Source organism: Hippopotamus amphibius, chromosome 9 (assembly GCF_030028045.1).
Source record: "Hippopotamus amphibius kiboko isolate mHipAmp2 chromosome 9, mHipAmp2.hap2, whole genome shotgun sequence".
NCBI lineage: Eukaryota > Metazoa > Chordata > Mammalia > Artiodactyla > Hippopotamidae > Hippopotamus > Hippopotamus amphibius.
The window spans coordinates 120,199,308-120,224,585 of record NC_080194.1 but is presented as its reverse complement, the minus strand read 5'-3'; the positions used below and the strand labels follow the sequence as shown (position 1 = coordinate 120,224,585).

At 40.1% G+C, this 25,278-nt stretch overlaps 1 protein-coding gene across 1 annotated transcript in view; it reads right to left on the bottom strand.

Annotated features, from left to right (window-relative positions):
• The window catches only part of DNAH3 (dynein axonemal heavy chain 3), a 200,660-nt gene that overhangs the window by 173,975 nt on the left and 1,407 nt on the right, over window positions 1–25,278 (bottom strand). Inside the window, exons 2-11 of the mRNA XM_057749021.1 lie at window positions 22,644–22,748; window positions 21,876–22,107; window positions 19,034–19,106; window positions 18,594–18,768; window positions 16,603–16,792; window positions 15,075–15,270; window positions 10,969–11,094; window positions 9,572–9,767; window positions 7,705–7,884; window positions 516–652 (exon numbers count right to left, since the gene is read on the bottom strand). Of these exons, the coding sequence (XP_057605004.1) occupies window positions 516–652; window positions 7,705–7,884; window positions 9,572–9,767; window positions 10,969–11,094; window positions 15,075–15,270; window positions 16,603–16,792; window positions 18,594–18,768; window positions 19,034–19,106; window positions 21,876–22,107; window positions 22,644–22,748 (1,610 nt within the window). The remainder of the gene's footprint in view (window positions 1–515; window positions 653–7,704; window positions 7,885–9,571; window positions 9,768–10,968; window positions 11,095–15,074; window positions 15,271–16,602; window positions 16,793–18,593; window positions 18,769–19,033; window positions 19,107–21,875; window positions 22,108–22,643; window positions 22,749–25,278) is intronic.

The window sequence follows — 25,278 nt, the reverse complement described above, 5'->3', positions numbered from 1 at the left end:
CTTCACTTAGTTGTTCTTCTGGGGTTTTACCTTCTTCCTTTGTCTGGAACATACTCCTCTGCCATTTCATTTTGTGTAACTTTCTGTGTTCGTGGTCTCTGTTCTGCAGGCTGCAGGACTGTAGTTTCTCTTGCTTCTGGTGTCTACCCCCTGGTGAGTGAGGCTGGTCCAGTGGCTTGTGCAGGCTTCCCGGTGGGAGGAACTGGTGCCTGCCCACTGGTTAAAATCCAGGAATTTCTAAATGTCAGAACTTGTCTGGCACCATGGCTTTCAGATAATGGAGGTGAATCTGTAATTTGAACTCTGGCTCTCCTATTTATTTGCTGTATAACATTGAGAAAGTTATGGTTTCCTCATCTGCAAATAGGGATAAATAGTAATACCTATGTAAGTAAATATTGGCTACTCTTATTATGTATTGTTTCAGGTGTCTGGGAACAGGGATTGTTTACTTGATGATAGTTAGGAACTCTAAACCAATGCCAATGGCTAAGTTAACAACTAAACCAACTTACTTGCAGGGGCCAACTTGATTTTTCTGAAATATCTTGAAAGTTTGATCCACAAAGTCAGAAACCAGTTTTTCATCAGCATTAATGGTTCCAAGAATCAGATTATATCCTTTCAACTCTGGGAACAGGATAGATTCCACCTAAAGAGTAGAAACCACTTTTAAATGTTGCAAGACATCCACAAGACACAAGAAGGAGACAGCACCAAAATCTCAAATCTCCTACAATGCACTCATTTCCAGGGACATCAGCTGCATTTCAACTCTATTTCCTCTCAGATGGTGCTGGAATCACCCCACTATTCCCTTTACCTCTATTTTCTCTCCTCTTCCTCTTCTTGGATTTGCTCATCTCTCAAACTCTTGTTCCTTTCAACTCTCATGTCCTTAGAGAGTTCACCCCGGGCCCCCAGTGGATGTTAGGTTTCCCCGCTTAAAGTTCACATTCTAAATTTATCCCACTTGGCACTCATTGTAATTATATTTAAATGAACATGTAATGAGCTGTTCTAGGTTTGTCCTGGGATAAAATGCCATGAGGGCCTGGATCATATCTGATTTCTTCACTATTGTGAAGGGCCTAACAAGAGCTTGGCACATAGTGCACAATAAATATTGTGTGAGTAAATAAATATTACAGTGGTACTCCTTCCCCCCACCAAACACTTTTTCTCGCTAATGAAAAGCTACTAGAGGTATGTGTTCCAGTTCAAACTATGCCACTAGCTGACAATGTGACCTTAAGTAAGCTACTTTCTCTGGACTTTGGTTTTCTCATCTGAAGAAAGGGAGAGATGTACTAGATTCTTCTCTCAGTTTAGGGGAAAAAAGCTATGTATTTATGATCTGAGGCACATAAAGTATTTTTCCTGAGAATTCAACTCTCCAACTTCCTTCCTCTGAGAATGTTCTCAGTTGCATGACTCATGCAGGTTGCCAAGTCCTTGTTGGGGATCCACTGCTTTCCACTGCCCTCTCTGCTAAGAAAGGTTTTAGTGATGTGTCTCAGAAAAGATTCTTTAGAGTGCTTTACTGAGTTATATGAGCTATATGCAGTTGATGAGAATGCATCAATTTAAAAAGGGGCAAAAGCAAGTGCAACTGATCTTTTCCTCTCTCTTTGGACAATCCAAAGCTTTTTAAACCAGTGGAGGAGCAACTTCTTTGCTGTTGCCATACTATAGACAGTGTTTGAAAACAGGATATGAATGAAATGGCTTAGGGCAGCACAACTAGAGCATTCAGGCCATGCAACAGATCATAGGTGGGCAGGATAAGGCACTGTCTCCTGAGAAAAGTCTTCAATCGAAAGAAGACTTTAAATGTGGCTGGTTCTCACTATGGAGAACAGTATGGAGGTTCCTTAAAAACTAAAAATAGAGTTACCACATGATCCAGCGATCTCACTCCTGGGCATATATCCAGAGGAAAGTCCAATTTGAAAAGATACGGGCACCCCAATGTTTATAGCAGCACTATTTATAGCCAAGACATGGAAGCAACCTAAATGTCCACTGACAGATGAATGTGACATATATGTGTGTATATATATATATATATATATATATATACACACACACACATATCTATGTGTACATCTATATATAAACATATAGATATATACACACAATGGAATATTAGCCATGAAAAAAGAATGAAATAATGCCATTTGTGCAACATAAATGGATCTAGAGATTATCATACTAAGTAAAGTAAGCCAGAAAGAGAAAGACAAATACCATATGATATCCTTATATGTGGAATCTAAAATATGACACAAGTGAATTTATTTACAAAATAGAAACTGACTCACAGACACAGAAAACAAACTTATGATTACCAAAGGGGAAAGGGCAAGGAATTTGGGATTAACAGATACACACTACTGTATATAAAACAGATAAACAACAAGGACCCACTGTATAGCACAGGGAACTGTATTCAATATCTTGCAATATCCTATAATGGAAAAGAATCAAAAAAGAATACACACACATATATATGTACACATACATATCTCTGAATCATTTTGCTGTACACCTGAAACATTGCAAATCAACTATACTTCACTTAAAAATTAAAAAGAAATACACCTTTAAAAAAATGTGGCTGCTTCTCCTATGCCCTGCAGAGCAGTCTGTAAAACTGAGCCAAGAACAACATTGCTTTTTCCAGGTAATTATTGTTACTATCTGTTTATCTCCACCACTCTCTGATCCCAGACTTCCTGGTTTTGTCATTACCTTCATTGCTTTCTCCTGTATATTTCTCCAACTTTGGCATTTCCCTGGCACTCTGAGTTAGAAAATTCTCTCATCAGGAGAGAGACTGACACAAGCAATCCCATTCCATAATGTTACATGAAAGTAATGCATCACCTGCTAATGCTGTTTTCAATTCTGCTTATTGCATTTTCAATTTTATAAAGTCCTTCCCTTATCTCATCCATTTTCCTTTTATTTATGTCTCTCATTCACCTCTTTTCATTTCAGTCAGTATTACAGATCCATATTTTTCTCAGTTTTTTGCTAAGACAAATATTTCTAATATTTACTTTGGTTTCCTTTAGTAACTTTCTCACAAATATGCTTTCCTTTTGCACATCAAGTATTATTTTCAAACATCTCATGCAGATGTTTTTTTACAACTTTTAAAATTCATCTTTAACCATAAATAAGGCAGGACCAATAGGGGATGGGGTACTGTCCACCTGTTGCTATTCTTAGGTATTCTTCTTAGATATTCAACCTAAGGGACTATTCTTTTATATTTATTTATTTATTTATTTATTTTAAGAACTTTTATTGAGATACAGTTAACATACAATAAACTGCATATATTTAGTGTACTGTTTGGTATCCCAATCTCCCAATTCATTCCCCCCCCAACCCTCGCTGCTTTCCCCACTTGGTGTCCATATGTTTGTTCTCTACATCTGGGTCTCTATTTCTGCCTTGCAAATCGGTTGATTTGTACCATTTTTCTATAGTCCACATATATGTGTTAATATACGATATTTGTTTTTCTCTTTCTGACTCACTTCACTCTGTATGACAGTCTCTAGGTCCATCCATGTCTCTACAAATGTCCCAGTTTCATTGCTTTTTACAGCTGAGTAATATTCCATTGTATATATGTACCACATCTTTTTTATCCATTCATCTCTTGATGGACATTTAGGTTGCTTCCATGTCCTGGCTATTGTAAATAGTGCTGCAATGAACATTGGAGTGCATGTGTCTTTTTGAATTATGGTGTTCTCTGGGTGTATGCCCAGCAGTGGGATTGCTGGGTCATATGGTAGTTCTATTTTTAGTTTTTCAAGGACCTCCATACTGTTCTCCATAGTGGCTGTATCAATTTGCATTCCCACCAACACTGCAAGAGCGTACCCTTTTCTCCACACCCTCTCCAGCATTTACTGTTTGTAGATTTTCTGGTAATGCCCATTCTAATCGGTGTGAGGTGATACCTCATTGTAATTTTGATTTGCATTTCTCTAATAATGAGTGATGTTGAGCAGCTTTTCATGTGCCTCTTGGCCATCCGTATGTCTTCTTTGGAGAAATGCCTATTTAGGTCTTCTGCCCATTTTTTGATTGGGTTGTTTGTTTTTTTGATATTGAGCTGGATGAACTGAAGAACCCCAAATAAACAATCTAACCTTACACCTAAAGAAACTAGAGAAAGAAGAGCAAACAAAACCCAAAGTTAGTAGACGGAGAGAAATCATAAAGATCAGAGCAGAAATAAATGAAATAGAAACAAAGAAAACAATAGCAAAAATCAATAAAACTAGAAGTCTTACTGAGCTCCGCCCACCCAGCCCTACCCACCATCAGTTCCTCCCATCAGGAAGCATGCACAAGCCTCCTAGACAGCTTCCTCCACAAGAGGGCAGACAGCAGTATCAAGCAGTATCAGCAGTATTTCATATTCTGGAACTGAAAACCACAGCCACAGAAAGATAGAGAAAATGAAAAGGCAAAAGACTTTGTACCAGATGAGGGGACAAGATAAAACCCCAGAAAAACAACTAAATGAAGAGGAGATAGGCACCCTTCCAGAAAAAGAATTCAGAATAATGATGGTGAAGATGATCCAGGACTTTGAAAAGAGACTGGATGCAAAGATCGAAAAGTTGCAAGAAAAGTTTACCATAGACCTAGAAGAATTAAAGAACAAACAAACAGAGATATGCAACACAATAACTGAAATGAAAAATACACTAGAAGGAACCAATAGCAGATTAACTGACGCAGAAGGGCGAATAAATGACCTGGAAGACAGAATGGTGATAATCACTGATGTGGAAAAGAATAAAGAAAAAAGAATAAAAGAACTGAAGAAAGCCTAAGAGACCTCTGGGACAACATTAAACACACCAACATTTGCATTATAGGGGTCCCAGAAGGAGAAGAGAGAGAGAAAGGACCCGAGAAAATGTTGGAAGAGATTATAGTTGAAAACTTCCTAACATGGGAAAGGAAATAGCTATCCAAGTCCAGGAAGCGAAGAGAGTCCCAGGCAGGATAAACCCAAGGAGAAACACAAGACATATAGTGGTCAAACTGACAAAAATTAAAGACAGAGAAAAGTTATTAAAAGCAACAAGGGAAAAATGACAAATAACATACAAAGGAACGGGTTAACAGCTGATTTCTCAGCAGAAACTCTGCAAGCCAGAAGGGAGTGGCATGATATATTTAAAGTGATGAAAGGGAAGAACCTACAACCAAGAATACTCTACCCAGCAAGGATCTCATTCAGATTTGATGGAGATATCAAAAGCTTTACAAACAAGCAACAGCTAAGAGAATTCAGCACCACCAAACCAGCCCTACAACAAATGCTAAAGGAACTTCTCTAAGTAGAAAACATAAGAGAAGAAAAGGACCTACGAAAACAAAAACAAAACAAGTAAGAAAATGGTAATAGGAACATACATATCGACAATTACCTTGAATGTAAATGGACTAAATGCCCCAACCAAAAGACACAGATTGGCTGAATGCATACAAAAACAAGACCCACATATATGCTGTCTCCAAGAGACCCACTTCAGACTTAGGGACACATACAGACTGAAAGTGAGGGGATGGAAAAAGATATTCCATGCAAATGGAAATGAAAAGAAAGCTGCAGTAGCAATACTCATATCAGATAAAATAGACTTTAAAATAAAAAATATTACAAGAGAGAAGAAAGGACACTACATAAAGATCAAGGGATCAATCCAAGAAGAGGAGATAACAATTATAAATATATATGCACCCAATATAGGAGCACCTCAATACATAAGACAAATGCTAACAACTATGAAAGAGGAAATTGACAGGAACACAATCATAGTGGGGGACTTTAACACCCCACTTACACCAATGGACAGATCATCCAGACAGAAAATTAATAAGGAAACACAAGCTTTAAATGACACAATAAATCAATATCTATAGGACATTACATCCAAAAACAGATTACACATTCTTCTCAAGTTCACATGGAACATTCTCCGGGATAGATCACATTTTGGGTCATAAATCAAGCCTTGGTAAATTCAAAAAAATTGAAATTGTATCAAGCATCTTTTCTGACCACAATGCTATGAGATTAGAAATCAATTACAAGAAAAAAACTGTAAAAAACACAAACACATGGAGGCTAAACAATATGCTACTAAATAACCAAGAGATCACTGAAGAAATCAAAGAGGAAATCAAAAAATACCCAGAGACAAATGACAATGAAAATACAATGATCCAAAACCTATGGGATGCAGCAAAGGCAGTACTAAGAGGGAAGTTTATAGCAATACAATACTACCTCAAGGGACTATTTTAAAATGTCGCTACCCAGATCAGAGATAATATGGTGTGAGGGGTTCAAGGAGGGAGACTGTGCTATGGGCATCTCTAGATGGAGAGCTCAGATCCTGGGCTGCTTTTTCTCACAGTCTAGTAGAGTCATCAGCATTTACTTGGAACTAGCTTTCAAACCTGGTACAAACTGTGACCTATGACTATGTCTTCTTGGCATTACAATCCAGTACATCTACTACCAGCCCCTGCCAGGCTGTTTGCAGCCACAGCCACATAAGCTCTGGGCTCTCCCAGCCCAGCTGCTTGCAAACATTGCTGATCCACAGCAGTGAAGGGGAGCTTGATTGGTATGTACTTTATCTGTCTCCAAGCCCCACACTTATCCTTCCAAATTACAGGGTCTTCTCTTTCATTTCCTTCCTAGGGATATTGATTGTAGGAGAGCTGCCCACGTTTCTTTCCCCTCTGCACATCCAGTTTTCCTGTTAGTCTGACTTGGTTGGGTTCAAAACCCCCAATTTAGAGTTCTCTGGTGAAATCAACTGGAACTTGTGGCTTCATATGCTTCCCTACAAACTCAAACTCTAATCATGAGCTCTTAGAACCCTCTAAGTACAGGACTGCAAAAGAGAAGAGTATTTAAGAGCATCCAAGCATCATATATAACGCATGGGGAGGGAGGGAGAGGCAGAGATGGGGAGGGGAGAAACACCCCAGAAATCCCTTCCCTATGTGGAGCTGGACACTGGCCATGTTGCCACACCAACCACCGAGAGGGAGACAGAAGATGGAAAGCCAAAGAGTCACACTCATGTGAGCGATGCTACTCACTTCTAAAAGTCTGCTAAGAACTGTCTGATATCTGATTAGCAATGTCACCCCGGAAAGGAAACTTGGGAAAGGGCTTGGGCCAGGAAGGGATGCTTAAATGTCCCCCCTAGAAGCCTACAGTGAGTTAAACAGACAAACAAATGGAACTTTAAGAACTAAATTAGATATAGTCTTATGAAAATTCTTGGCAAAGTGCATGGCAATTGATCCATCATGGATTATTAACCCAAGATGGACACAGCTCGGGACACATCTGCACTTTTGAGGTTGGCATCAGGGAAATTCTACTTTCTTGCAAAGTAACTTTTAATATCCTTGTCTTTTTGGGTTTTTTTGTTTGTTTGTTTTTAAGTGTCCTTGTCAATGGGATGCTTGAACATTTCTTTAAGGCCCAAATCCTCTTTTTGGGGGTCAAGAGGGTGTATTCAGGATATATCTCCCAAAGTATCAGTAAAACTCTACTTTGTGCAAGCAACCATTTTAAATATATTTTATTCAATACGTGAATAAAAGTACAAGTGAATAATTAAGTGAAAACTATACCTTGGGAATCCCCTTAGAGTTCTTAATAATTTCCAAGAAAGAGTTGCGTATTAATTCCCAGCAGGCATCAAAAGATGGATTAAAGACAATAATGGGCTCACTGACTTCAAGCTTAACCATGATCAGCTGAGGTATAAAGAACTCCATCTCTTGGTAGGGCTCCTTGAAATCATTCCCATCCTTCAGGAGATGTAAGATATGGCAATTATTACAAAATGGAACCTTCTAGAATCAAGGGAGTCAATTTTACCTGTTCAAAGTACTACATGCACACCAGAAAAGAAATGAAAGGTACCATGCACTGTTCATATTTAAAATAAGGGCTAAGTTTGGTTTAGTCCACCTGAGTTCACCCTCTCCCCCTTCTTCAAAGCTTTGATTCAGTACATTTACTTTGCTTGGAAATTCCTTTCTCAGGATTTCCAAGTCCTCCCCATCCTTTAAAATTCAGCCCCAAATCCCCTCCTCTGGGAAGCCTCCCTGTTCCCCAGCAAGAAATGATCTTCCACTTCTGAACTTCCATATTTCCACTTCCTTACAGTATTTTATCTTTCTTTTGTGAAATTTACATGCACATCTTCTCTACTCTAAACTTGTGGACAGGATCTGTGTCTGTACCATCTATGTCCTCCAAAATATCCAAGAGAGCATTTTGTACATCATAGGTGCTCAAGAAAAATTTGTTGACTGAATCCAAAAGTATAAATAGTTTATCTGTACACCTCACACGGAGTTGCTAATTAGCATACAGTATATTTTAGACACTCAAAATGTCAATCTTCCTGCAGTAGAAATATTGGTATGGAGATATTTCTAATTCCCAGCACAGGCTAGTAACACAAGATACCGTTCAGAAACTACAGTGCCTAATGAAATTGGCATGGGGCAGCTGTAAAGTACTTGTCCAAGTAATTGATTCCAGAGATTTCTAGACTGGTTTAAGGATTATTGATAAGCATTAGTTGAATGTCTACTATGTATCAAATACCCATGAATTTCTTTCCTTAAGACATATGAAGTTTTTGTTTTCCCTTTGTGTGGAATTTTAGAATAAGACTTGTTCCCACATCTGAGTTTCTTCTGCTCAGCCAAGTAGATGATTACAGTGACATGTACAGATTAGTCCACTGTAGAGTGCTAACAGTGCAGTTTAAATTCAGTGGCATTGGTTCTATGTTTTTTGAGCAAAAGGTCAATTGTTCATTTTTACTTTATTTGGAAAAATGCTTAGAACTTAACCTTTTCTTACCAGGCAATTTTAAATTTTATCACTCTTTTTAAGGTAAAATGGCACACAGTATAAAATCCAAAAGAATCTTCCTTGATCTCCCAGGTTATCTAAATTTAAGGGATGCTTTGAAAATCGGGACTTAGTGTTTTAGTTTTTATCTAGACTTCACTGAAGTAGTTTCATAAAAGACGTTATTAGGTCAATAAAGCCTTTTGTTTTTAGAGGTACCCTTTCAAAGACCGAAGAACAAAAGCCAATATCTGCAATGAACACACACAACACTCCCTAAATATCAAGCCAAAGATTGATGACAAACCGTTTTCAACCCCTTCTTTTAATAGAGAGGATGAAAAGGTGACCACTCCCTCTACTGTAGGAGGTATGCATTCCATTTTAGTCAATCTTTCTTTAAATTTTCTTAATTTCTTCAGTTCTGTAGATTTACCAATATAGTAGTAGGTAGTTATCTCAGGAAAGCTTGCTGTGTATTTAAATAAATCATTTTTATAAACTAAAAATCACCTGATGTGTGTTCAAATCAAGAATTTTACTTTTCAGCTTGGCTTACATGATTGAATCCTGAGCCTATTTCAGTTGATTCCACTCCAAAGGGTCTACTGCTGGTCCCCTACATACCTTGTGTATCATGAAAAAGGAAACGAGGTCCTTGAGAGACTTAATGACCAACTCCCTGAGCTGAAGTGACATGAAAGATGCAACAGAAGCAAAATATTCTTCAATGTTACGAGAGGAGTCATAGTCACTCTTGGGAGCAAAATGGACCCAGTGCTCCTTCTGGGAGACAAAAAGCTGGGCACAGGTGGGGATCCACCTGTAAAGAAAGCAAGGCATCTAATTAAGAATCTCTTCCAAGCTTCAAGAAGTTCTCTCAGCCACTCCCCACTCTCCAAAACAAGGCAGTCGGCTCCTTTTCCATTAAGCAGCTTTGCAAATTGGTACTTTCATACCCCCAGCCACTTCACCTGCCAACCCTATCCTTTTCTAGGGAAGACAGTAATAAGATTCGGACTGAGAGACTATTCTCCATCAGCAATACCCAAATGGACAGTCCTGCTGAAAGACGAAAGTGTCTATAGTTGCTTCATTATATTTATAGATTGGGGTAAAGGGGCATAAGGAACTGGAATGTTCTGTCCAACTTCTTTCCCTGGCAGATGTCTCTTTTCTTACTGAGACTTTACAGGGGGAAAGAAAAAGAGGAAAAGAGAAAGAAAACATGGGGGTGGGGTGGGGTGGAGAAACTCCAGTGTGGCAGTGGCTGCTCAGAAGTCGAGAGCAGAAATTAGAAAACCAAAAGAAGAAATGGATGCCTCATTTTTCCTCTCATCCCACTTTCCCCAATTTCTAATTCCCAATGGGAACCACTGGCATTTGCATTCTATCACATCTCTTTTCTAATTGCTAGAAAAGTACTACTCTTACAATCAGGGAAATACTGGTAATAGTCATAGTTGTGGAGGTAATAATTATATTTAATAGCTATTATGTGCCAGCTATTGTATAAACATTTTCTCTGCTAATAAAAACCCATTGGTAAGGTATTATCACCATCATTGCACATATGGGAATTTCTCTGGCTCTGGACATAGTCCTACATGCATTTGCAAAGGAAAAAAGAATTAAGTGACTGAAAACTCCCGTCCTTGGAACCTTGCAGGCATTTATCTGGGCCACCTGAACACAAGCCATTCAAATGCATTGTCCTCTAACCCAGCAAGGCCTAAAGGATTTCAGAGGGAGGGAATGAAAGTGGTACCCTCAACAAGCAATGGTAATGAGAGAGTTACAAAAAGTCAGAGGAAGACTAGGAGTGAGGGTCAAAGATCAGTGTATGTGAGGAGGCACAGAGGTTGCTGGGGATGGAAACATGGAAGGAAAAGGACAGAGGAAGATGTCAGTGAGAAGTCAGCAAAGTCTATGCAACCCCCAGGTTGGATACTAGTTTTCACTTCACAGAGTTTTTCATCTTTATGATACTGTGATACAGCCCCATTCTGAAGCAAGATACTGACTTGCTGAGAAGAATTTGGCGCGCTTCCATGCAGTGTTTCTGGATGACATCCTGATATTCGTGAGGCTGCAGAGGTAATTTTCCCGCCAGTAATTCTGCTGTTCGAACAAACCTGAGGTCTCTAAATCTGCCAAAAGAGAGGGAAAAACTTCATAAGTCAAGAAGATGCTTAATAACAAACTTTGTACGATGGGTTCAGAGGAAATATATTTTCACTTTTCAATGAGAGGAGACATAAACAGATTAATTATATCTGAAAAATCGGGAGTCTGAGGAGGGAGTGGATAGCCCACAAGAACACTTACAAGGAGTAGATAAACTCAGCAGGTGTTACTGAGCCTTCCTATGTGTCCTGCTTTGGGTAATCCATCTGGGGAGTGGGATTTTGACACTGACCTGGAATTTGGCTGGCTGGAAACTGGGGATCAAAGGGACAAATCAAAGCTCTTTCCAACAGTGAAGACAAAGAGGACAGGGCAAACATAGCATCACCTTCATGATCAAGTGGGTTCCACTCAGTCCTCAGTGTGGCCCCTGGGTGAGCTACTCAAAACAACTTGGAGGACCACTTTGATCTGAACCCAAAAAAACCCTATAGACCTGTCCCTGACAGCTGGCAGGCTCACAAAGACACCCACAGCATCGCTGACACAGTGCCTTATACAGTGCAGGCACTCAATAAATATTTGTTAAATGAACACATGAATCTCTTCCTGCTGTCCCTGATGATAATCTTACCTTCTCCTATTTCTCGTAGATTAATGGAGGTGCTGCCCTTTCCCACACTCCCCAAGGCCTTTTTTTAAGCTTACAGGGCCACCATTTCTCTTCCTAACACCTATTCATTCATTTATTAATCACTCTAAACCATCAGTGCCTACAACTTCCCAAACTAGATCTTTGCTCACTTTCTTAGCTTGCTTTAGGTCTCACTTCTCATTGCCATCATCCACTGTGATGACCCACTAGGTACTTTCCCTCATCCTCCTAAAATCCTGCAGTCTATACTTCTGTTCCTTTCTGGTGGAGGTGGTGAACTTAGTCTTCACCTTGTCTGGCCAGTTACAAAGCACTGCTAGGGGAGGATAGAATTCGAGGACCTCACTCTCCACGCATGTTTGATACCCAACCCTAACATGGCCCTGGTCACCACCTGATAATTATGTTACTCATCTTTAGTTCAATGCTAACAAACTTCCCAAATTGGCCAGAAAAATCTACTCTTTCTTCAGGCCACAACCCTCATTCTGGCCCCTAAACCCCTCACCCTTCACTGATGACTAGGTGACCTCTTCAAATGTTTAAAGCCAAATACTGCAGGTCACATAAGAACATTTTTCTGTAGCATTTCCTTAACAAATCTTCCTCATTGCTGATTTTTTGGTTCAGCTGACAAAAAGCTAAATGATTTTGGTTCACTTTTGTGCCTTTGTTGCCTATATAATCTTCTTCAGGGAACCATGAAAAACAAGTGATAAGAATCTTTCTCATAGTAGAAGTTATATTTTCAATAATTTCTCATCTTCATTATATGATCAAATTAAATTCACATGTTCATCCTCTTGGTACTGAACTTTTGGCAATTTTACTAGCCCTGTGGCTGACTTGTTTTTGTTAATTTCTAGGTTAATTTATTTTTTGAGGACATAAACATGCTTGTAGTTAAAGTATCTTCATTTATCGAACAACTATTGAATGCCAAGCACTGTTCTAAGAACTTCACCCAATAAGCCCATGAGGGAAGTATTATCATAATTCTCATTTTGCATATAAAAAAACAGGGGTCCACAGAGATCAACTTCCCCAAGTCACACAGTTCATCAGGGACAGAGCAAGAACCAGAACCAAGGCTGTCTAGTTTCAGAGCCCACTCTATAAATTATTACTCTTCTATAAATTATTATATATGTCTGCCTCATTAGAAAATTACCCTTTTCCCCCAATGTCCTCACTAGCACCTCCAATGTCTTAGAAAATTAAATTCAGTTCAAAGAAGGGAATGTGCTTATTTCTTATCATTGGTGGGCTCTGTACTATGTTGATTCCACCTGCAGTTCCTTTTTAAAATGTAGGTAAAACTAAGAATATGAAAAACAAGTAAGTTATCCAAGTAACAAGGCTCTCCAAAGACTAAACACATTCAAAGCTATAGATCCTCCCCAAACAAAATATTTGAGCTACTGATAAAGTTCAACCAATCAAAATTATGTAAACATACCTGCCTCTACTTTTCCTAATAAAAAACCCAGATGGTGGCAGCTCATCATGTCATTAGCCTGCCTTTGGTGAGCTCTGGTGGCCTCATTCTCCCACCAGGATTCACCGCCCTTCTTGAGAGGCTCATAAAAAAAATCAGTCTTTCTTCCCAGTGCAATCGATGAGTGGATAAACAAAATGTGGTATAGGCAGACAGTGGAATATTATTCAGCCATAAAAAGGAACAGAGTACTGACATGCTGCAATATGGATGGATCTTGAAAACATGATGCTAAGTGAAAGCAGCCAGACATGAAAGGCCACATATTGTATGATTCCATTTATATGAAATATCCAAAATAGGTAAATCCATGGAGACAGAAAGCAGACTAATATTGCCAGGTGCTGAGTGGAAGGGAGAAGAGGGGGTGACTGCTAATGGGCATGGGGTTTCTTTTAGGGATAATGAAAATATTCCCAATATTTTCAGGAAATTTGCACAAATCTGTGAGTATACTCAAAATTACTGTATTGTACACTTCAAAAGCATGAATTTTAAAGCATGTGAATAACAATTTAGAAAAATTAAAGAGAAGAAAAAAAGACTCCTGCCTCCTCTGGACTTCTACCAATACCTGTGGAAGATTTAGTCAGTGATGAATATAACTGAGACTACTGTTTGCCAACCCTCTGCTGGACCTGAGTTCCCTGAAGGAATAACCTCAAAAAACTAAAAGTAGAGTTGCCATATGATCCAGCAATCTCATTCTTGGGCATATATCCAGATAAAACTATAATTTGAAAAGATATATGGACCCCTATGTTCACAGCAGCACTATTTACAATAGCCAAGACATGGAAACAACCTAAATGTCCATCAACAGATGAATGGATAAAAAAGATGTGGTATATACATTACACACACACACACACACACACACACACACACACACACTGGAATACTACTCAGCCATAAAAAAGAATGAATAATGCCTTTTGCAGCACCATGGATGGAACTAGAGATTACCATACTAAGTGAAGCAAGTCAGACAGAGAAAGACAGATATTATATCACTTATATGTGGAATCTAAGATATGACGCAAATGAACCTATCTATGAAGCAGAAACAGACTCACAGACATAGCAGACTTGTGGATGCCAAGGCGGGAGGTGGGGGAGGGATGGTCTGGGAGTTTGGGGTTAGTAGATGCAAACTATTACATATAGAATGGATAAACAGCAAGGTCCTACTGTATAGCACATGAAACTATGTTCAATATCCTATAATAACGGAAAAGAGTATGAAAAAGAATGTATACATGTATAACCGAATCACTTTACCATACATTAGAAATTAACACAACACTGTAAATCATTTATACTTCAATAAAATAACTCAAACAAAAAGAATCTGGAAACAAAGAGACTCAAGCCCTTATACATTGCATAGGCTAGAGAGAGTCAAAGTAGTAAACTTACAATTACAATTCAGTGTGATACACGTCACGATGGAGGTCTAATTAACACCTACTGGCTACTTATATCAGGCACTATTTTAAGTATGTTGCAGATATTAAATTATTTATCCCTCCTACCAACCCTATGAAGTAGGAAATCTTATTATCTCAAATTTAGAGGTGAGGATGTTACTTATGAAGGAGCAGAGCTAGAGGTGGACCTGAGCAGGCTGGCTCCACGTAAGTGCTCGTAACCAGTTCGCTCCAGTGTCTACAGACAAAGGAGGGCCATTTGGCCCTGCTCGGAGAGTCGTCACTCACCATTCACATGCACTTTGGGTCTCGGATTTTTGTCATTTTGCTTCAAGGGCAAGGCTACTCCCACGTAAAAGGATCTCTTATGTGTGGAAGCAATCAAGAAAGGGGAGAAAAGGGACAGGAAGCACTTCTTACTCTGCAAACCACAGTTGTTTGAGGCTGAGCACCATGGGGTTCACCGTGTGCAGATGCTCCTCGTTCCACCTCTTGGCATTCCCGTAGACACTGTGCCAGGGCACGGGGGCCCGGATCACTCTTTGAGGAAAGGCTCGGGGGGTGCTCTCGATGAAGAGTCTCTTCCTCTCCGTTGGGTCCTTGAGGATGTAGTCAACTGACAACCAACAAGGCAAACACTTGTTATTAAGCAGGAACCTTGAACACTCTGTGCTCTTAGCTTCAACGCTTAGAAGATAAATGAGCCTCTGCCCATTTGCACTTGGAAATGCCCCCTCATTTACAAGGTCATTGGTAATCCCCTGGGTATAACTAAATTGGGTAGGTTCCACTCTGTTGGTACGTGAGATATTTCAGGGAAAGAGGAATATAACCTCACAGTCTGGGAGCACTTAGTATCTGGAGTTGGGTCCTGTTAGGATATCTAGCATCATGCATATCAGTGAACTAGTGTTTGGTGATACATCATTACTCATTGATTGATTTTTCATACCAAAATAGTTACATAAAAAATAAACACAATGGATGACACCAGATACCTATGAATGGAAACTTAGAGGCCACAGGCTAAGGATTGGCAAAAGCCTCATAGAGGAAGTAACATTTAAGCTGGGTCATAAAGAAGGAGTAGGATTTTGTTTGACAGGATAAGAAGTGCAGTTCCATGACTTTTGCATAATATGCTCAAGGAGCTCTGAGTCATTCTGTGGCAGAAATATCAGGTACAAGTGGTAGAGTTCAAGGTGATAAGACTGGAGAAGTAGGTTGAGGCTGAAATTTGAAGGACTTTACATGTTCATCCTTATACGTTTGGCTCTAGCCTGTAGCAGACAAGGACCCATTACACTGACACCATTCGAAGGCTAATTAGGAAGTTAAAAAATAACTAGACAACTTGGTAAGTATAGCTGTTTTCCAGATAAAATGGGAAGGTGGGGAACTAATATGATCACCTCTCCCCTTTGATGTGACCCATAAGAAAGACAAGGCCAGTGTTAAATAACTGTAGAGAAACACTGGCACGGGAGAAGTTCCAAAGTGGGATGGGTTGAAAGTAGAAACAAGAAGTGCTATGAATGCATAGGATGGAGCGATCACTGAGGGTTGCAGAGACCAAAATACTTGCGGAAAGAGGCAGGTCTTGAGCTAGACTGTAAGCGTGAGTAGGCACCTGCTACTTACGTGTTGCCCCAGGGTGAGTAGCACCGGCATCACCTGGGAGCTTGTTAGAAGTGCAGAATCTTGGGCCTTTCCCAAACTCTACTGAATCAGAATGTGAACTTTAACAAGATCCTTAGGTTACGTAGATGCACATTAAAGTGTGGTGAGTAGTGGTGTGGACATGAGTGATGGTGGTGGGGAGCATTTGAACGAAAAGTTAAACAATGTTTTTGGCATTTTCAGAGTAACCAAGGTGAAGGACTGACAGTGAGAGGAAAGAAGTTGCCCTCCACATAGGAACCCCCATCCCATTTATGCCCAGCCTTACCGATGCTTTTCATGAGGCTACTGTAATAGTTATTTTCCTTCTCCTCCACAAGGGCAGTCATCAGGGGTTCCAGGAAGGGACTTGTCAGCAGTGTGTTAGAAATCAGCTTTGAAATCCGAACCATCACTTCGTCCTCCTCAGGGGCAATCATGTCTTTTCGGACTCCATTGGTCAAATAGTAATAGTATCTCTTCCATAAAAAAACCACCAGCAAGAAAATGACCATAATCAACTAGCTGACTGTGCCCACCTGCCCACACCCGTCAGCCACCAAGGGACCCTGTTCATACAGCACCTATCTCCATCCTGCACTCGCTTCTGGGTCTGTGACTTCAAACTCATTGCAATAAATCATTGGCGAGTATTCCCCATGACTCTGGAGGAGTCAACCAAAGCCAGAGAGATCTCAGTGTGGTGTAAGGAAGGACTTGTCAAATGCCAGGTAGATAGGGACAGTGGATAGAAGACTGAGGCCGGGGATGGAAGTGGGATATCTGGTGAGCTTTAAGAAGAGGAATGACAAGCTACTCCAATAATTCACCCTCCTCAACAATAATGATCCTATACAAAGAAAGCACTTGACCCAGTGGCTTGTAGCTGTCCCTGGGGAAAAACCCCCAAGTCTGACTGAGACTTATAATAGTTCTTCTAATCCAACCATGGGACTTTGGAGTTTAGAAAAGCAACAAACACACGAAGTGAACAAAAATGACCAATGTGACCTGGTGACATTAGGAAGTTTGGTTTACTTAGGGCTTGCCTCTAAGCTGCTAGATGTCTGAGTGGCTCTAGAAATGAATCATTTCAGATGGATAAGAAGCACAGAGTATAGGAAAGGGTTTCAAATCAGCTTTGACCTTCAGTGCCAATTGTCTGTGGTCAGAAGAGGCTGAGCTTACATCTCTTCAACCTTAATACAGGACAAACTTGCCTCATTATAAGAACTGCCTGGGGTGAAGAGAGAGGTTCCTATTAAAATGCAGATTCATACACCCCCTCCTAGGGCATTTGGGATTTGTTAACAAGCACCCCAGGTGATTCTTATTTTCAGGCAAGTTTGAGAAATGCCATGTAGATCCTAAGAGCACAGAGACATCAGTATCAGCCAGACCTGGTCTAAATTCTAGTTTTGCCTCTTACCTACTGTATAATTTTGAGTAAGTTGCTTAATCGGTCCCCACCCCAATTTCCATAACTGAACAATAGGAATAATCATAGTCCCTAAGTCTTGAATGGGGTCGAGCATCTAGAGGGTTTAACATGGAATTTTGCTAATAGCACATGCTCAGTCACTACAAGTTTTTATTATTAATCATTTTAGTATACACTATAAATTCACAAGCTATTTGTTCTTTTAAGATAGGGGTTGGAAGCTCAAAAAGCTATCTGGGACCAAGCAGGTAATGTTAATAACTGCAAGTTGGCTGTACAGAAGAAAATAATAAGGAATTGTGGAGACCGACAAACCAGAGAATGTCTTTCTCATCTTAAGGAGGTAGCTAATGTTCAGCTTCCAATATTTTAATTTTTTCAAGAGAGGTTAGAAATCTAGCTTATGTGAGATTTCCTTCATTTTTGAAACACATCTATAGGCCAAATTCAGCTTATGGTAGGGTTGCTGGATAAAATACAGGATGCACTGGGATATACTTACACTAAAAAATTATTCATTGTTTATCTGAAATTCAAATTTAACTGGCTGTCTTGTTTTTTATTTTATTTTCATTTTTCAAAATCTGGCAACCCCAGCCTATGGGTCACCATTTTGCAACCTATGTTCTAAGAGGACCCAAAGGCATCGATTTCTAAGATTTACTAGAGCAGAGAATTCACGCACACACACCTTCACTCAGTATCTGTCATGGGGTCTGGACTTCAGTATTTTTAAAACATCCCCCAGGTGATTCTGCTGTTTTTCTCCAGTTTAGAATTACTGAGATGCCAAGAGTAATACTTAGCAAATTGAGAGAATGGAGGCAATAAGAATGTACCTCCAAGTCTGATTCAGATGGTTTGGTTTCTCTACTTTCTATTTCCATCTCCTGCTGTAACATCACATCAATCTGTTCTTCTGGACTCATTGGTCTGCTTCCTGGGAGAGTCAGAGATGTCCCCACCTCCTTCTTCATAGGTGAGGAGGTTGAGGTGTTGCAGGCCGACCTTGTCCTGAAAAGTAGACACAGCTCAGTCCTTGGTTCCTTGGAACATCTCACAGGTTTTTTAGCATTGGTTTTGCTTAGGTGGCTAATTTATTTTTATTTAGAGCCTCAAAAAATTGGATTAAGCGGATTGGTGGGAAAAAATACATGAGTAACTGGGTACCTAGGAATGCTTTAAAGTCAAGAAGCAGAGCATGGCTTTCATGGGACCACAGCCTTCTTCGGTTTGGCCCAGTGCCCTGCAATCCCCTGTGCCCATAGGAACACCTTACCCAGTGAGATCCTCTTTGTCTTTGGGGGAGAACTTCATTTTCCTCTTGTTAGGCTCCAATGAGCTTTTGTTTGCTAGAACAGTGGAGAAGAAAGACATCAGTGATGGGCAGTGGCCTTGGGCCATCCTCTGTCCACAGGGATGTGAGTCTCAGGGCAGTCTAGGAGAACACTAAGGGGGGTGGACTTGGACTTGGTGTGATGCGATGAGGCAGGTGATGTGGGCCCTGGTCCCACCTGTACCACTAATTACCTGTATGCCCATGAAGAAGTGACCATCACTCTAAGCTTTAGCTTCCCCAACTGTGAAATGGGTATGAGCCTACCTTCTGTCCTCCCATACATTGGACAAGTATTAATAATTGCTCAATTCACTTTCCAATCCTATATGCTCTATTTTCTAAACATCAGATGTATTATTGCTTAATATTTTTCTTTAAATAGATTCAGACTTTTAAGTGTAATATATTTATTTTAAAGGAAATATTATATGATTATCACAAAGAGAAAAACCAGTATCATTTGCAATAAATATAATTATTGCAAATAGAAAAACCTATGTCATTTGCAATAAATAGAAGGTATTGCAATAAATATCATTTGCGATAAATTCAACAAATAATATAAAACTTACTATTAAACTTTAACTGGATATTTACTTGCTTAAGATTCTAGCCTAAGGAAATTAACATGTCATTGAGACATGTTAAAGACATATTAATATGAAATTGACCTTTTGAGGGAATCAGAGGATTGGAGACTCTTGGTCAAGATATATTTTGAGTCCATACGTTGACTTTGTCAGTCTACCCAAATATAACAATAATAGAAAATATATTCTTTAGAATTAAAAAGACAATGCATTGTTCGAAAAGATGCTCTTCTGCATGGACTGAAAATAAACACAGTGTGAAGTAAAATTCTTAAACTTGGCTTCTGGTGCCAGAAGCAGGCAGAAGTAGTTAGGTGTTTGTCCCCTGGGGGAAAAATAGAATCCAAAACACACTATGATTGTGGGGACTGCAGCTAGGCTCATAACATGAAGCCAGGACTGCCCTACCCATGAAGACAGGCTGAAAAGACAGCAACACTGTCATGCAGATAAAGCACGTGTATCCTCAATTCACATGGTGGCCACAGATAGCAAAGAAAGGCTGGTAACAGCTAGGACAAGCCTAATGTTGCCACAGGGACCAGATCTACAAGATCCTCAAATATCACCTTAGGATGGGACTCCAGAGCCACCAATACAAGATTTGGTACTAATTTGGGGTCCTAAGACACCAGATGAAGGCATAAGGGAAAAAGGCAAGATTTCAAAAGGTATGTCAAAAGAGTACACTGTTTGAGTACATTTATATGTGAGAACAACCAAAACTAACCTACAGTGACAGAAATCAGAAAGTGGTTACCCTGGGGTGGGACGGTGTTGGGTAGAGGAAGGAACTGATGGGAAAGGAGCACAAGGGAACTTTCTCTAGTGATGGAAATATCCTATATCTTATTTGGGTGGTGGCTATATAGTATAAACAACCGTCAAAACTCACTGAACTGAACAGTGTACATTTTATTGTATGTGTATTATACCTCAGCCAACAGATGGGGAATGCATGTAGCAAGAAAGGGAAAAATTTTCAACATAAGCCTGCAAACTAAAATCCCATAACACATGAGAAAAACCAGTACTAAGAAAGATAGCAAATAAACTCAACAATTGAGGGACATATTTACAAAACGGAAATAATATAGCAATACTAATATTGTTCCAAAATAAATGGTTAAGATGCTTCAAGTGATAATGAAAGGGCTATGACCACGAGAATAGAATAAGAAACTGGCAAGGGTGGCACTCATAAATAGAACCAATTAGGAAATCTGAAAATGAAAAGATACTGTCATTAGAACAACAACCATTCATTAGACATGAAAAACTCAAGACTGAACAGAGTTGAAGAGCAAATTGATGAGATGGAAGCTATATTTGAGGAATTCACCCTGACAGCACAGAGAGAATAAAGAAAAACATGAAAATGAGTTTGAGACAGCAGGCAAATTGAAAGTCTTCAACATACCTCTAAGAAAAACTACTAAAGGATATTCTTAAGCAGATATATGTGTATCTAGTGGGACTAAACAAATTAACACCTATAAAGTACTGTGGTAAGCAGCTTCCAAGATGGTCCCTAAGGATCCCCACTTCCTGGAATCATGCCCTTGTGTAATCCTCTTGAGTGTGGGTGGGACCTAGCAACTCACTTCTAACAAAGAGAAAATGGTCAAAGTGATAGGATGTCACTTTCAGAATTAAGTTCCAAAAAGACAGTTTCTGTCTCGCTGGCTCTCTTCTCTCTCTTGCTCTCTCTCTCGTTCCTTCTAAGGGAAGCCAGAAGTCATATTGTGAGCTGCCATGGATAGGCCCATATGGTAAGAAACTGATGTCTATGGCCAACAGGCAGAGGAGGATGTGAGTGAGATTGGAAGAGGATCCTTCCCTAGTTGCCTTTAGATGACTGTGGCCCTTGCTGACACACTGAGAGATTCTGAGCCAGTTAAGCCATGCCCAGATTCCTGACAGAAACTGTAAGATAATAAATGGTGGTTGTTTTAAACTCTTGAGCTTGGGGGTGATTTGTTACGCAGCAATCAACAAGCACATGCAACAGTGACTTGGTGTATGGTAAATGTAACGCTAGCCATTACAATCATTCCCATTTCACAGATGAGGAGACTGAGGCTCCATGAGGTTACCCAAAGTTAGCTGCAGCAAAAGGTAGAGCCAGGACTAGAACCAAGGATTAGAAATCTCACTCCAAAGCCCTATTCTGAGTGGGTGTGGCACACTACCAGAAATACCTGATGGCAGCCTCTGACCAATCTTTTCCCTGGCGGCACTGATGGTGACAGGCTGGTAGACCTTCAGCAGATCCTTCAGCTTCAGGTCCCGAGCCATCAAAGAGTAGTTGTTGGCAATGGAGTCGCTGGGCCCACAGTGGTGGTGCTGCTCCTTGAAGGGTGCAGCCAGGGTCCATGATGTGCGTTGCATCAAGGGGGGATAAAAGCTGTGTGACATGACTGTCTACAAGGGAAGAAATGCAGAATAAGGCATGATGAGGGACATCACTCAGGGAGCCTGGGCTTCTTGGGGCCAGGCTCCACTCACACTGAGACTCATGGCATCCCACATGCCTTACACTGTGGCTCTACCTTCTGCACACTGAGTGCAAATACTTCCAGAATGGACACCAATTGTACTTCTCTGACCATTGTGAGCATGATTTCTGATGGCAAGGATAACAGCTAACTTTCAATAGTCAATAAATTTGTGATCAGATAATTTACATCTATTGTCTTTATTGCTATGGACGTAAGGTAGAAATAATTGTTCTTATTTTACAAATGAATATGCAGAGGTTCAGAGAGTTTAAATAATGTAGCAGGTAAGTGAGAAGGCCAGACTCTAACTCACTTTTGTGCTACTGCATAGCTCTTTCTCCGACTGTGCTGTAGTCCTTTCCAGTGGTAAAAATGACCAAGGCCTCTAATGCCACTTGTCAAGTCTGACTGTGCCCCTCAACCAGCACCAGCAGAAGAGTAACAGCCAGGTGAACGTACCTTATAGAGTTCAGATGGTTCCTCGTTGGCAGAAGCAGGCAGGGGGGGCAACTCTGGTCGCCTCTGGGAGTGGCTCATGTGATGTATCGAGTCCCTTTTGGGGATCTGTGGGAAACAGACACAAAGCCACTCTTCAGGAATTAGGAAATATTTCCAAGCCTCTGAGGTTGATAAGAAGTAAAAAGATCCCCAGGAAAGGTTTTAGGCACAAAGATCTGCTATAAAGCACCCTTCTCACCCTATCCATTGTGTAGGTTTCATTTCTTAATTGTTAACGTCTCTCCTCTAGCATCTCCTCCTTGGCTACCCTTCTATGAGCAAATTCAGATATTTTTTTCCCTAGGAAAAGCCCAAATCTGAGGGCATCCCCAGTTACCCTACCCTGGGTTGTAATTAAAGGGGTTGACTTAAAAAAGCTGACTCTTGCAATTCACATTGGCAAAATTCCAAATAGAAATTTGTTTATGCAGTGGCATAAGTAACTCTGTGCTTCCTGTGAAAAGAAAAAATATCATTTAAAGAGTGTGGGTGTTTGAGTCCACCATTCCATTTAGTGAGTGTGTACTTGAGAGTGAGCCTCAGACAGAGGTGAACCTGGGGCTGCCATGGCCCCCTCTCAGTTCCCATTGCCTCTTCACCTCAGAGCTGAAGATGGTTTTGGCATTAAGCAATGCTGTGTTTCTGTCCTACACCTAGCCCCTATAAGCAAGACAACTACTTCATCTGGGGCTGTGATGGAGAAAAACTTCTGGGCTGGACTAACTGAGAGGTGTTGCTATACAATACTTTAAAGATGGTTTAAGGGATCTGCAAGTGTAATTTTAACTCTGTGATTTTTCGCCTTAGGCAATGACTATAAGATGAGACATTATTGGATAGATTTGATTTATTTGGGTCAGCAAATTAAATCATGCAGGGTAATTGGCAGAAGGTAGAGGGGTAGGGGGTATATGAATTAGATGTTAGCCATCCCCATGCCCCAACCAATCCTGCACTGATGACTCAACCTCATAAAATAATAACAAGAACAACAACATCTGCCATTATTCTAAATATTATGTGCCAGGCACTTATGAGATTTTTTTTATACCTATGTTCTAGCTGAAACTAAGGCTCACAGAGGATAGGTAACACATACTGGCCACACAGAGGTGCTTTTAAATACACAACACTCTGCATCCCAACACATCGGAAATGGCAAGTATCACTTACATGACAAATTACTTTGCGAATGTGCTGATCTTAAAATTAAACAAAAACATGCAAACTCTTAAACAAAAATGCATACTGAGCCTGGGAGTTTTAAAACATAAGAGGTTCACTCCTCTAATGGCCTAATTCAGTGGTTGTCAAAAATTGTGGTGCATTGGACCCACTAACAGAACTTTATTAAACACAGGGACGCTCAGGCTCCACCTTAAACAAGATGACCCTGTTGTTTTCAGCTTAGAGAACTTGCTTTGTTGATTTAAATCACTGTGTCTGTCTCTCTGCTCTTGACATCAATTTCAAGGATCTAAGAATCCACCAATTATCTCCAAGAGCTTTCTCTTTCACTACTGAAATTAATATCAGATCTGCACAGATGAGGTGAACAAAATGAAGAAACTCAGCATCAACTTGAAAGGAACCTGATCATCCAAAGTGGGTACTATACCATCCAAGGTAGATTTTGGCAGCGGTATTTTCAGGGAAATGAAGTCACTCATGATTTCCTTCAGGATCCCAGATGTACAACATATACTGATTGATAAGTTAGGGCTGTCTGCATTTCATCTTTGCAAGCAAGAATGTTTTGTGGTCAGTGGAAATCTTTCCTGTGGCCTAGCTTTTAAATCTGTTTCAAATAGAAATCTTCATTAAAAGGACAGCAAGCGAACACCACAAATTTTGGACATCTTGAGTAAGTTACAGTTGAGGAGAATCTTTTGCAGTTGAGGAGAATATTAACATTATTCAGGAGGTGTCTTGGCATTCATGCTTCTGCTTATGGTTGGGGTAAACTTGATTTCAGCCCTGACATATATTGGGAAGTTACTCTTCCTAGCAAAACAGGCAGAACAAAACCCTAGTGGACATAGCTGGCTCTACTTCAATTTCTGTCCATGTTGTACAGTGTCCAGCCCCTGTGTCCAGGGCAGAGCATGTGATACAAGTCAGGCCGATCAGAATACTCTCTCCTCCTAGACGCTGTGATTGGTTCAGGGATACGCATGTAAACCAAGCTGGGCTAATCAAAGTCGTTCCTTATGCTTTTGCTAGAGCTATTGATAAAGAGGTACTCTCCACAGCCATTTTTGCCTTGTGTGAAAAAAAATCTCCCTTAGACTAAAGCCAACATAAAAGAAAGCAGAGCACTAGAAAGAGAAAGAGACTCCCAATGACATCAAGTGGACTCCAGGATCCAATTTGGACTTCTCAGTTACTTGAGCCCATAGATTCCCTTTTGGATGTGAGCCAGACTGAAATATATTTATGTCCCTCCATACTGAGAGATGGTCCTCCAAGAGACAGACACAGAGGCAGATGAGTCATCATAGAAAGAGAAAAGCCATTCTTGGGATAATAAAGAAAGAAAACAACACTTTGCAGGAAAGCAAACTAACAGTGAGCATTTTGCAGAACACAGTGAAGA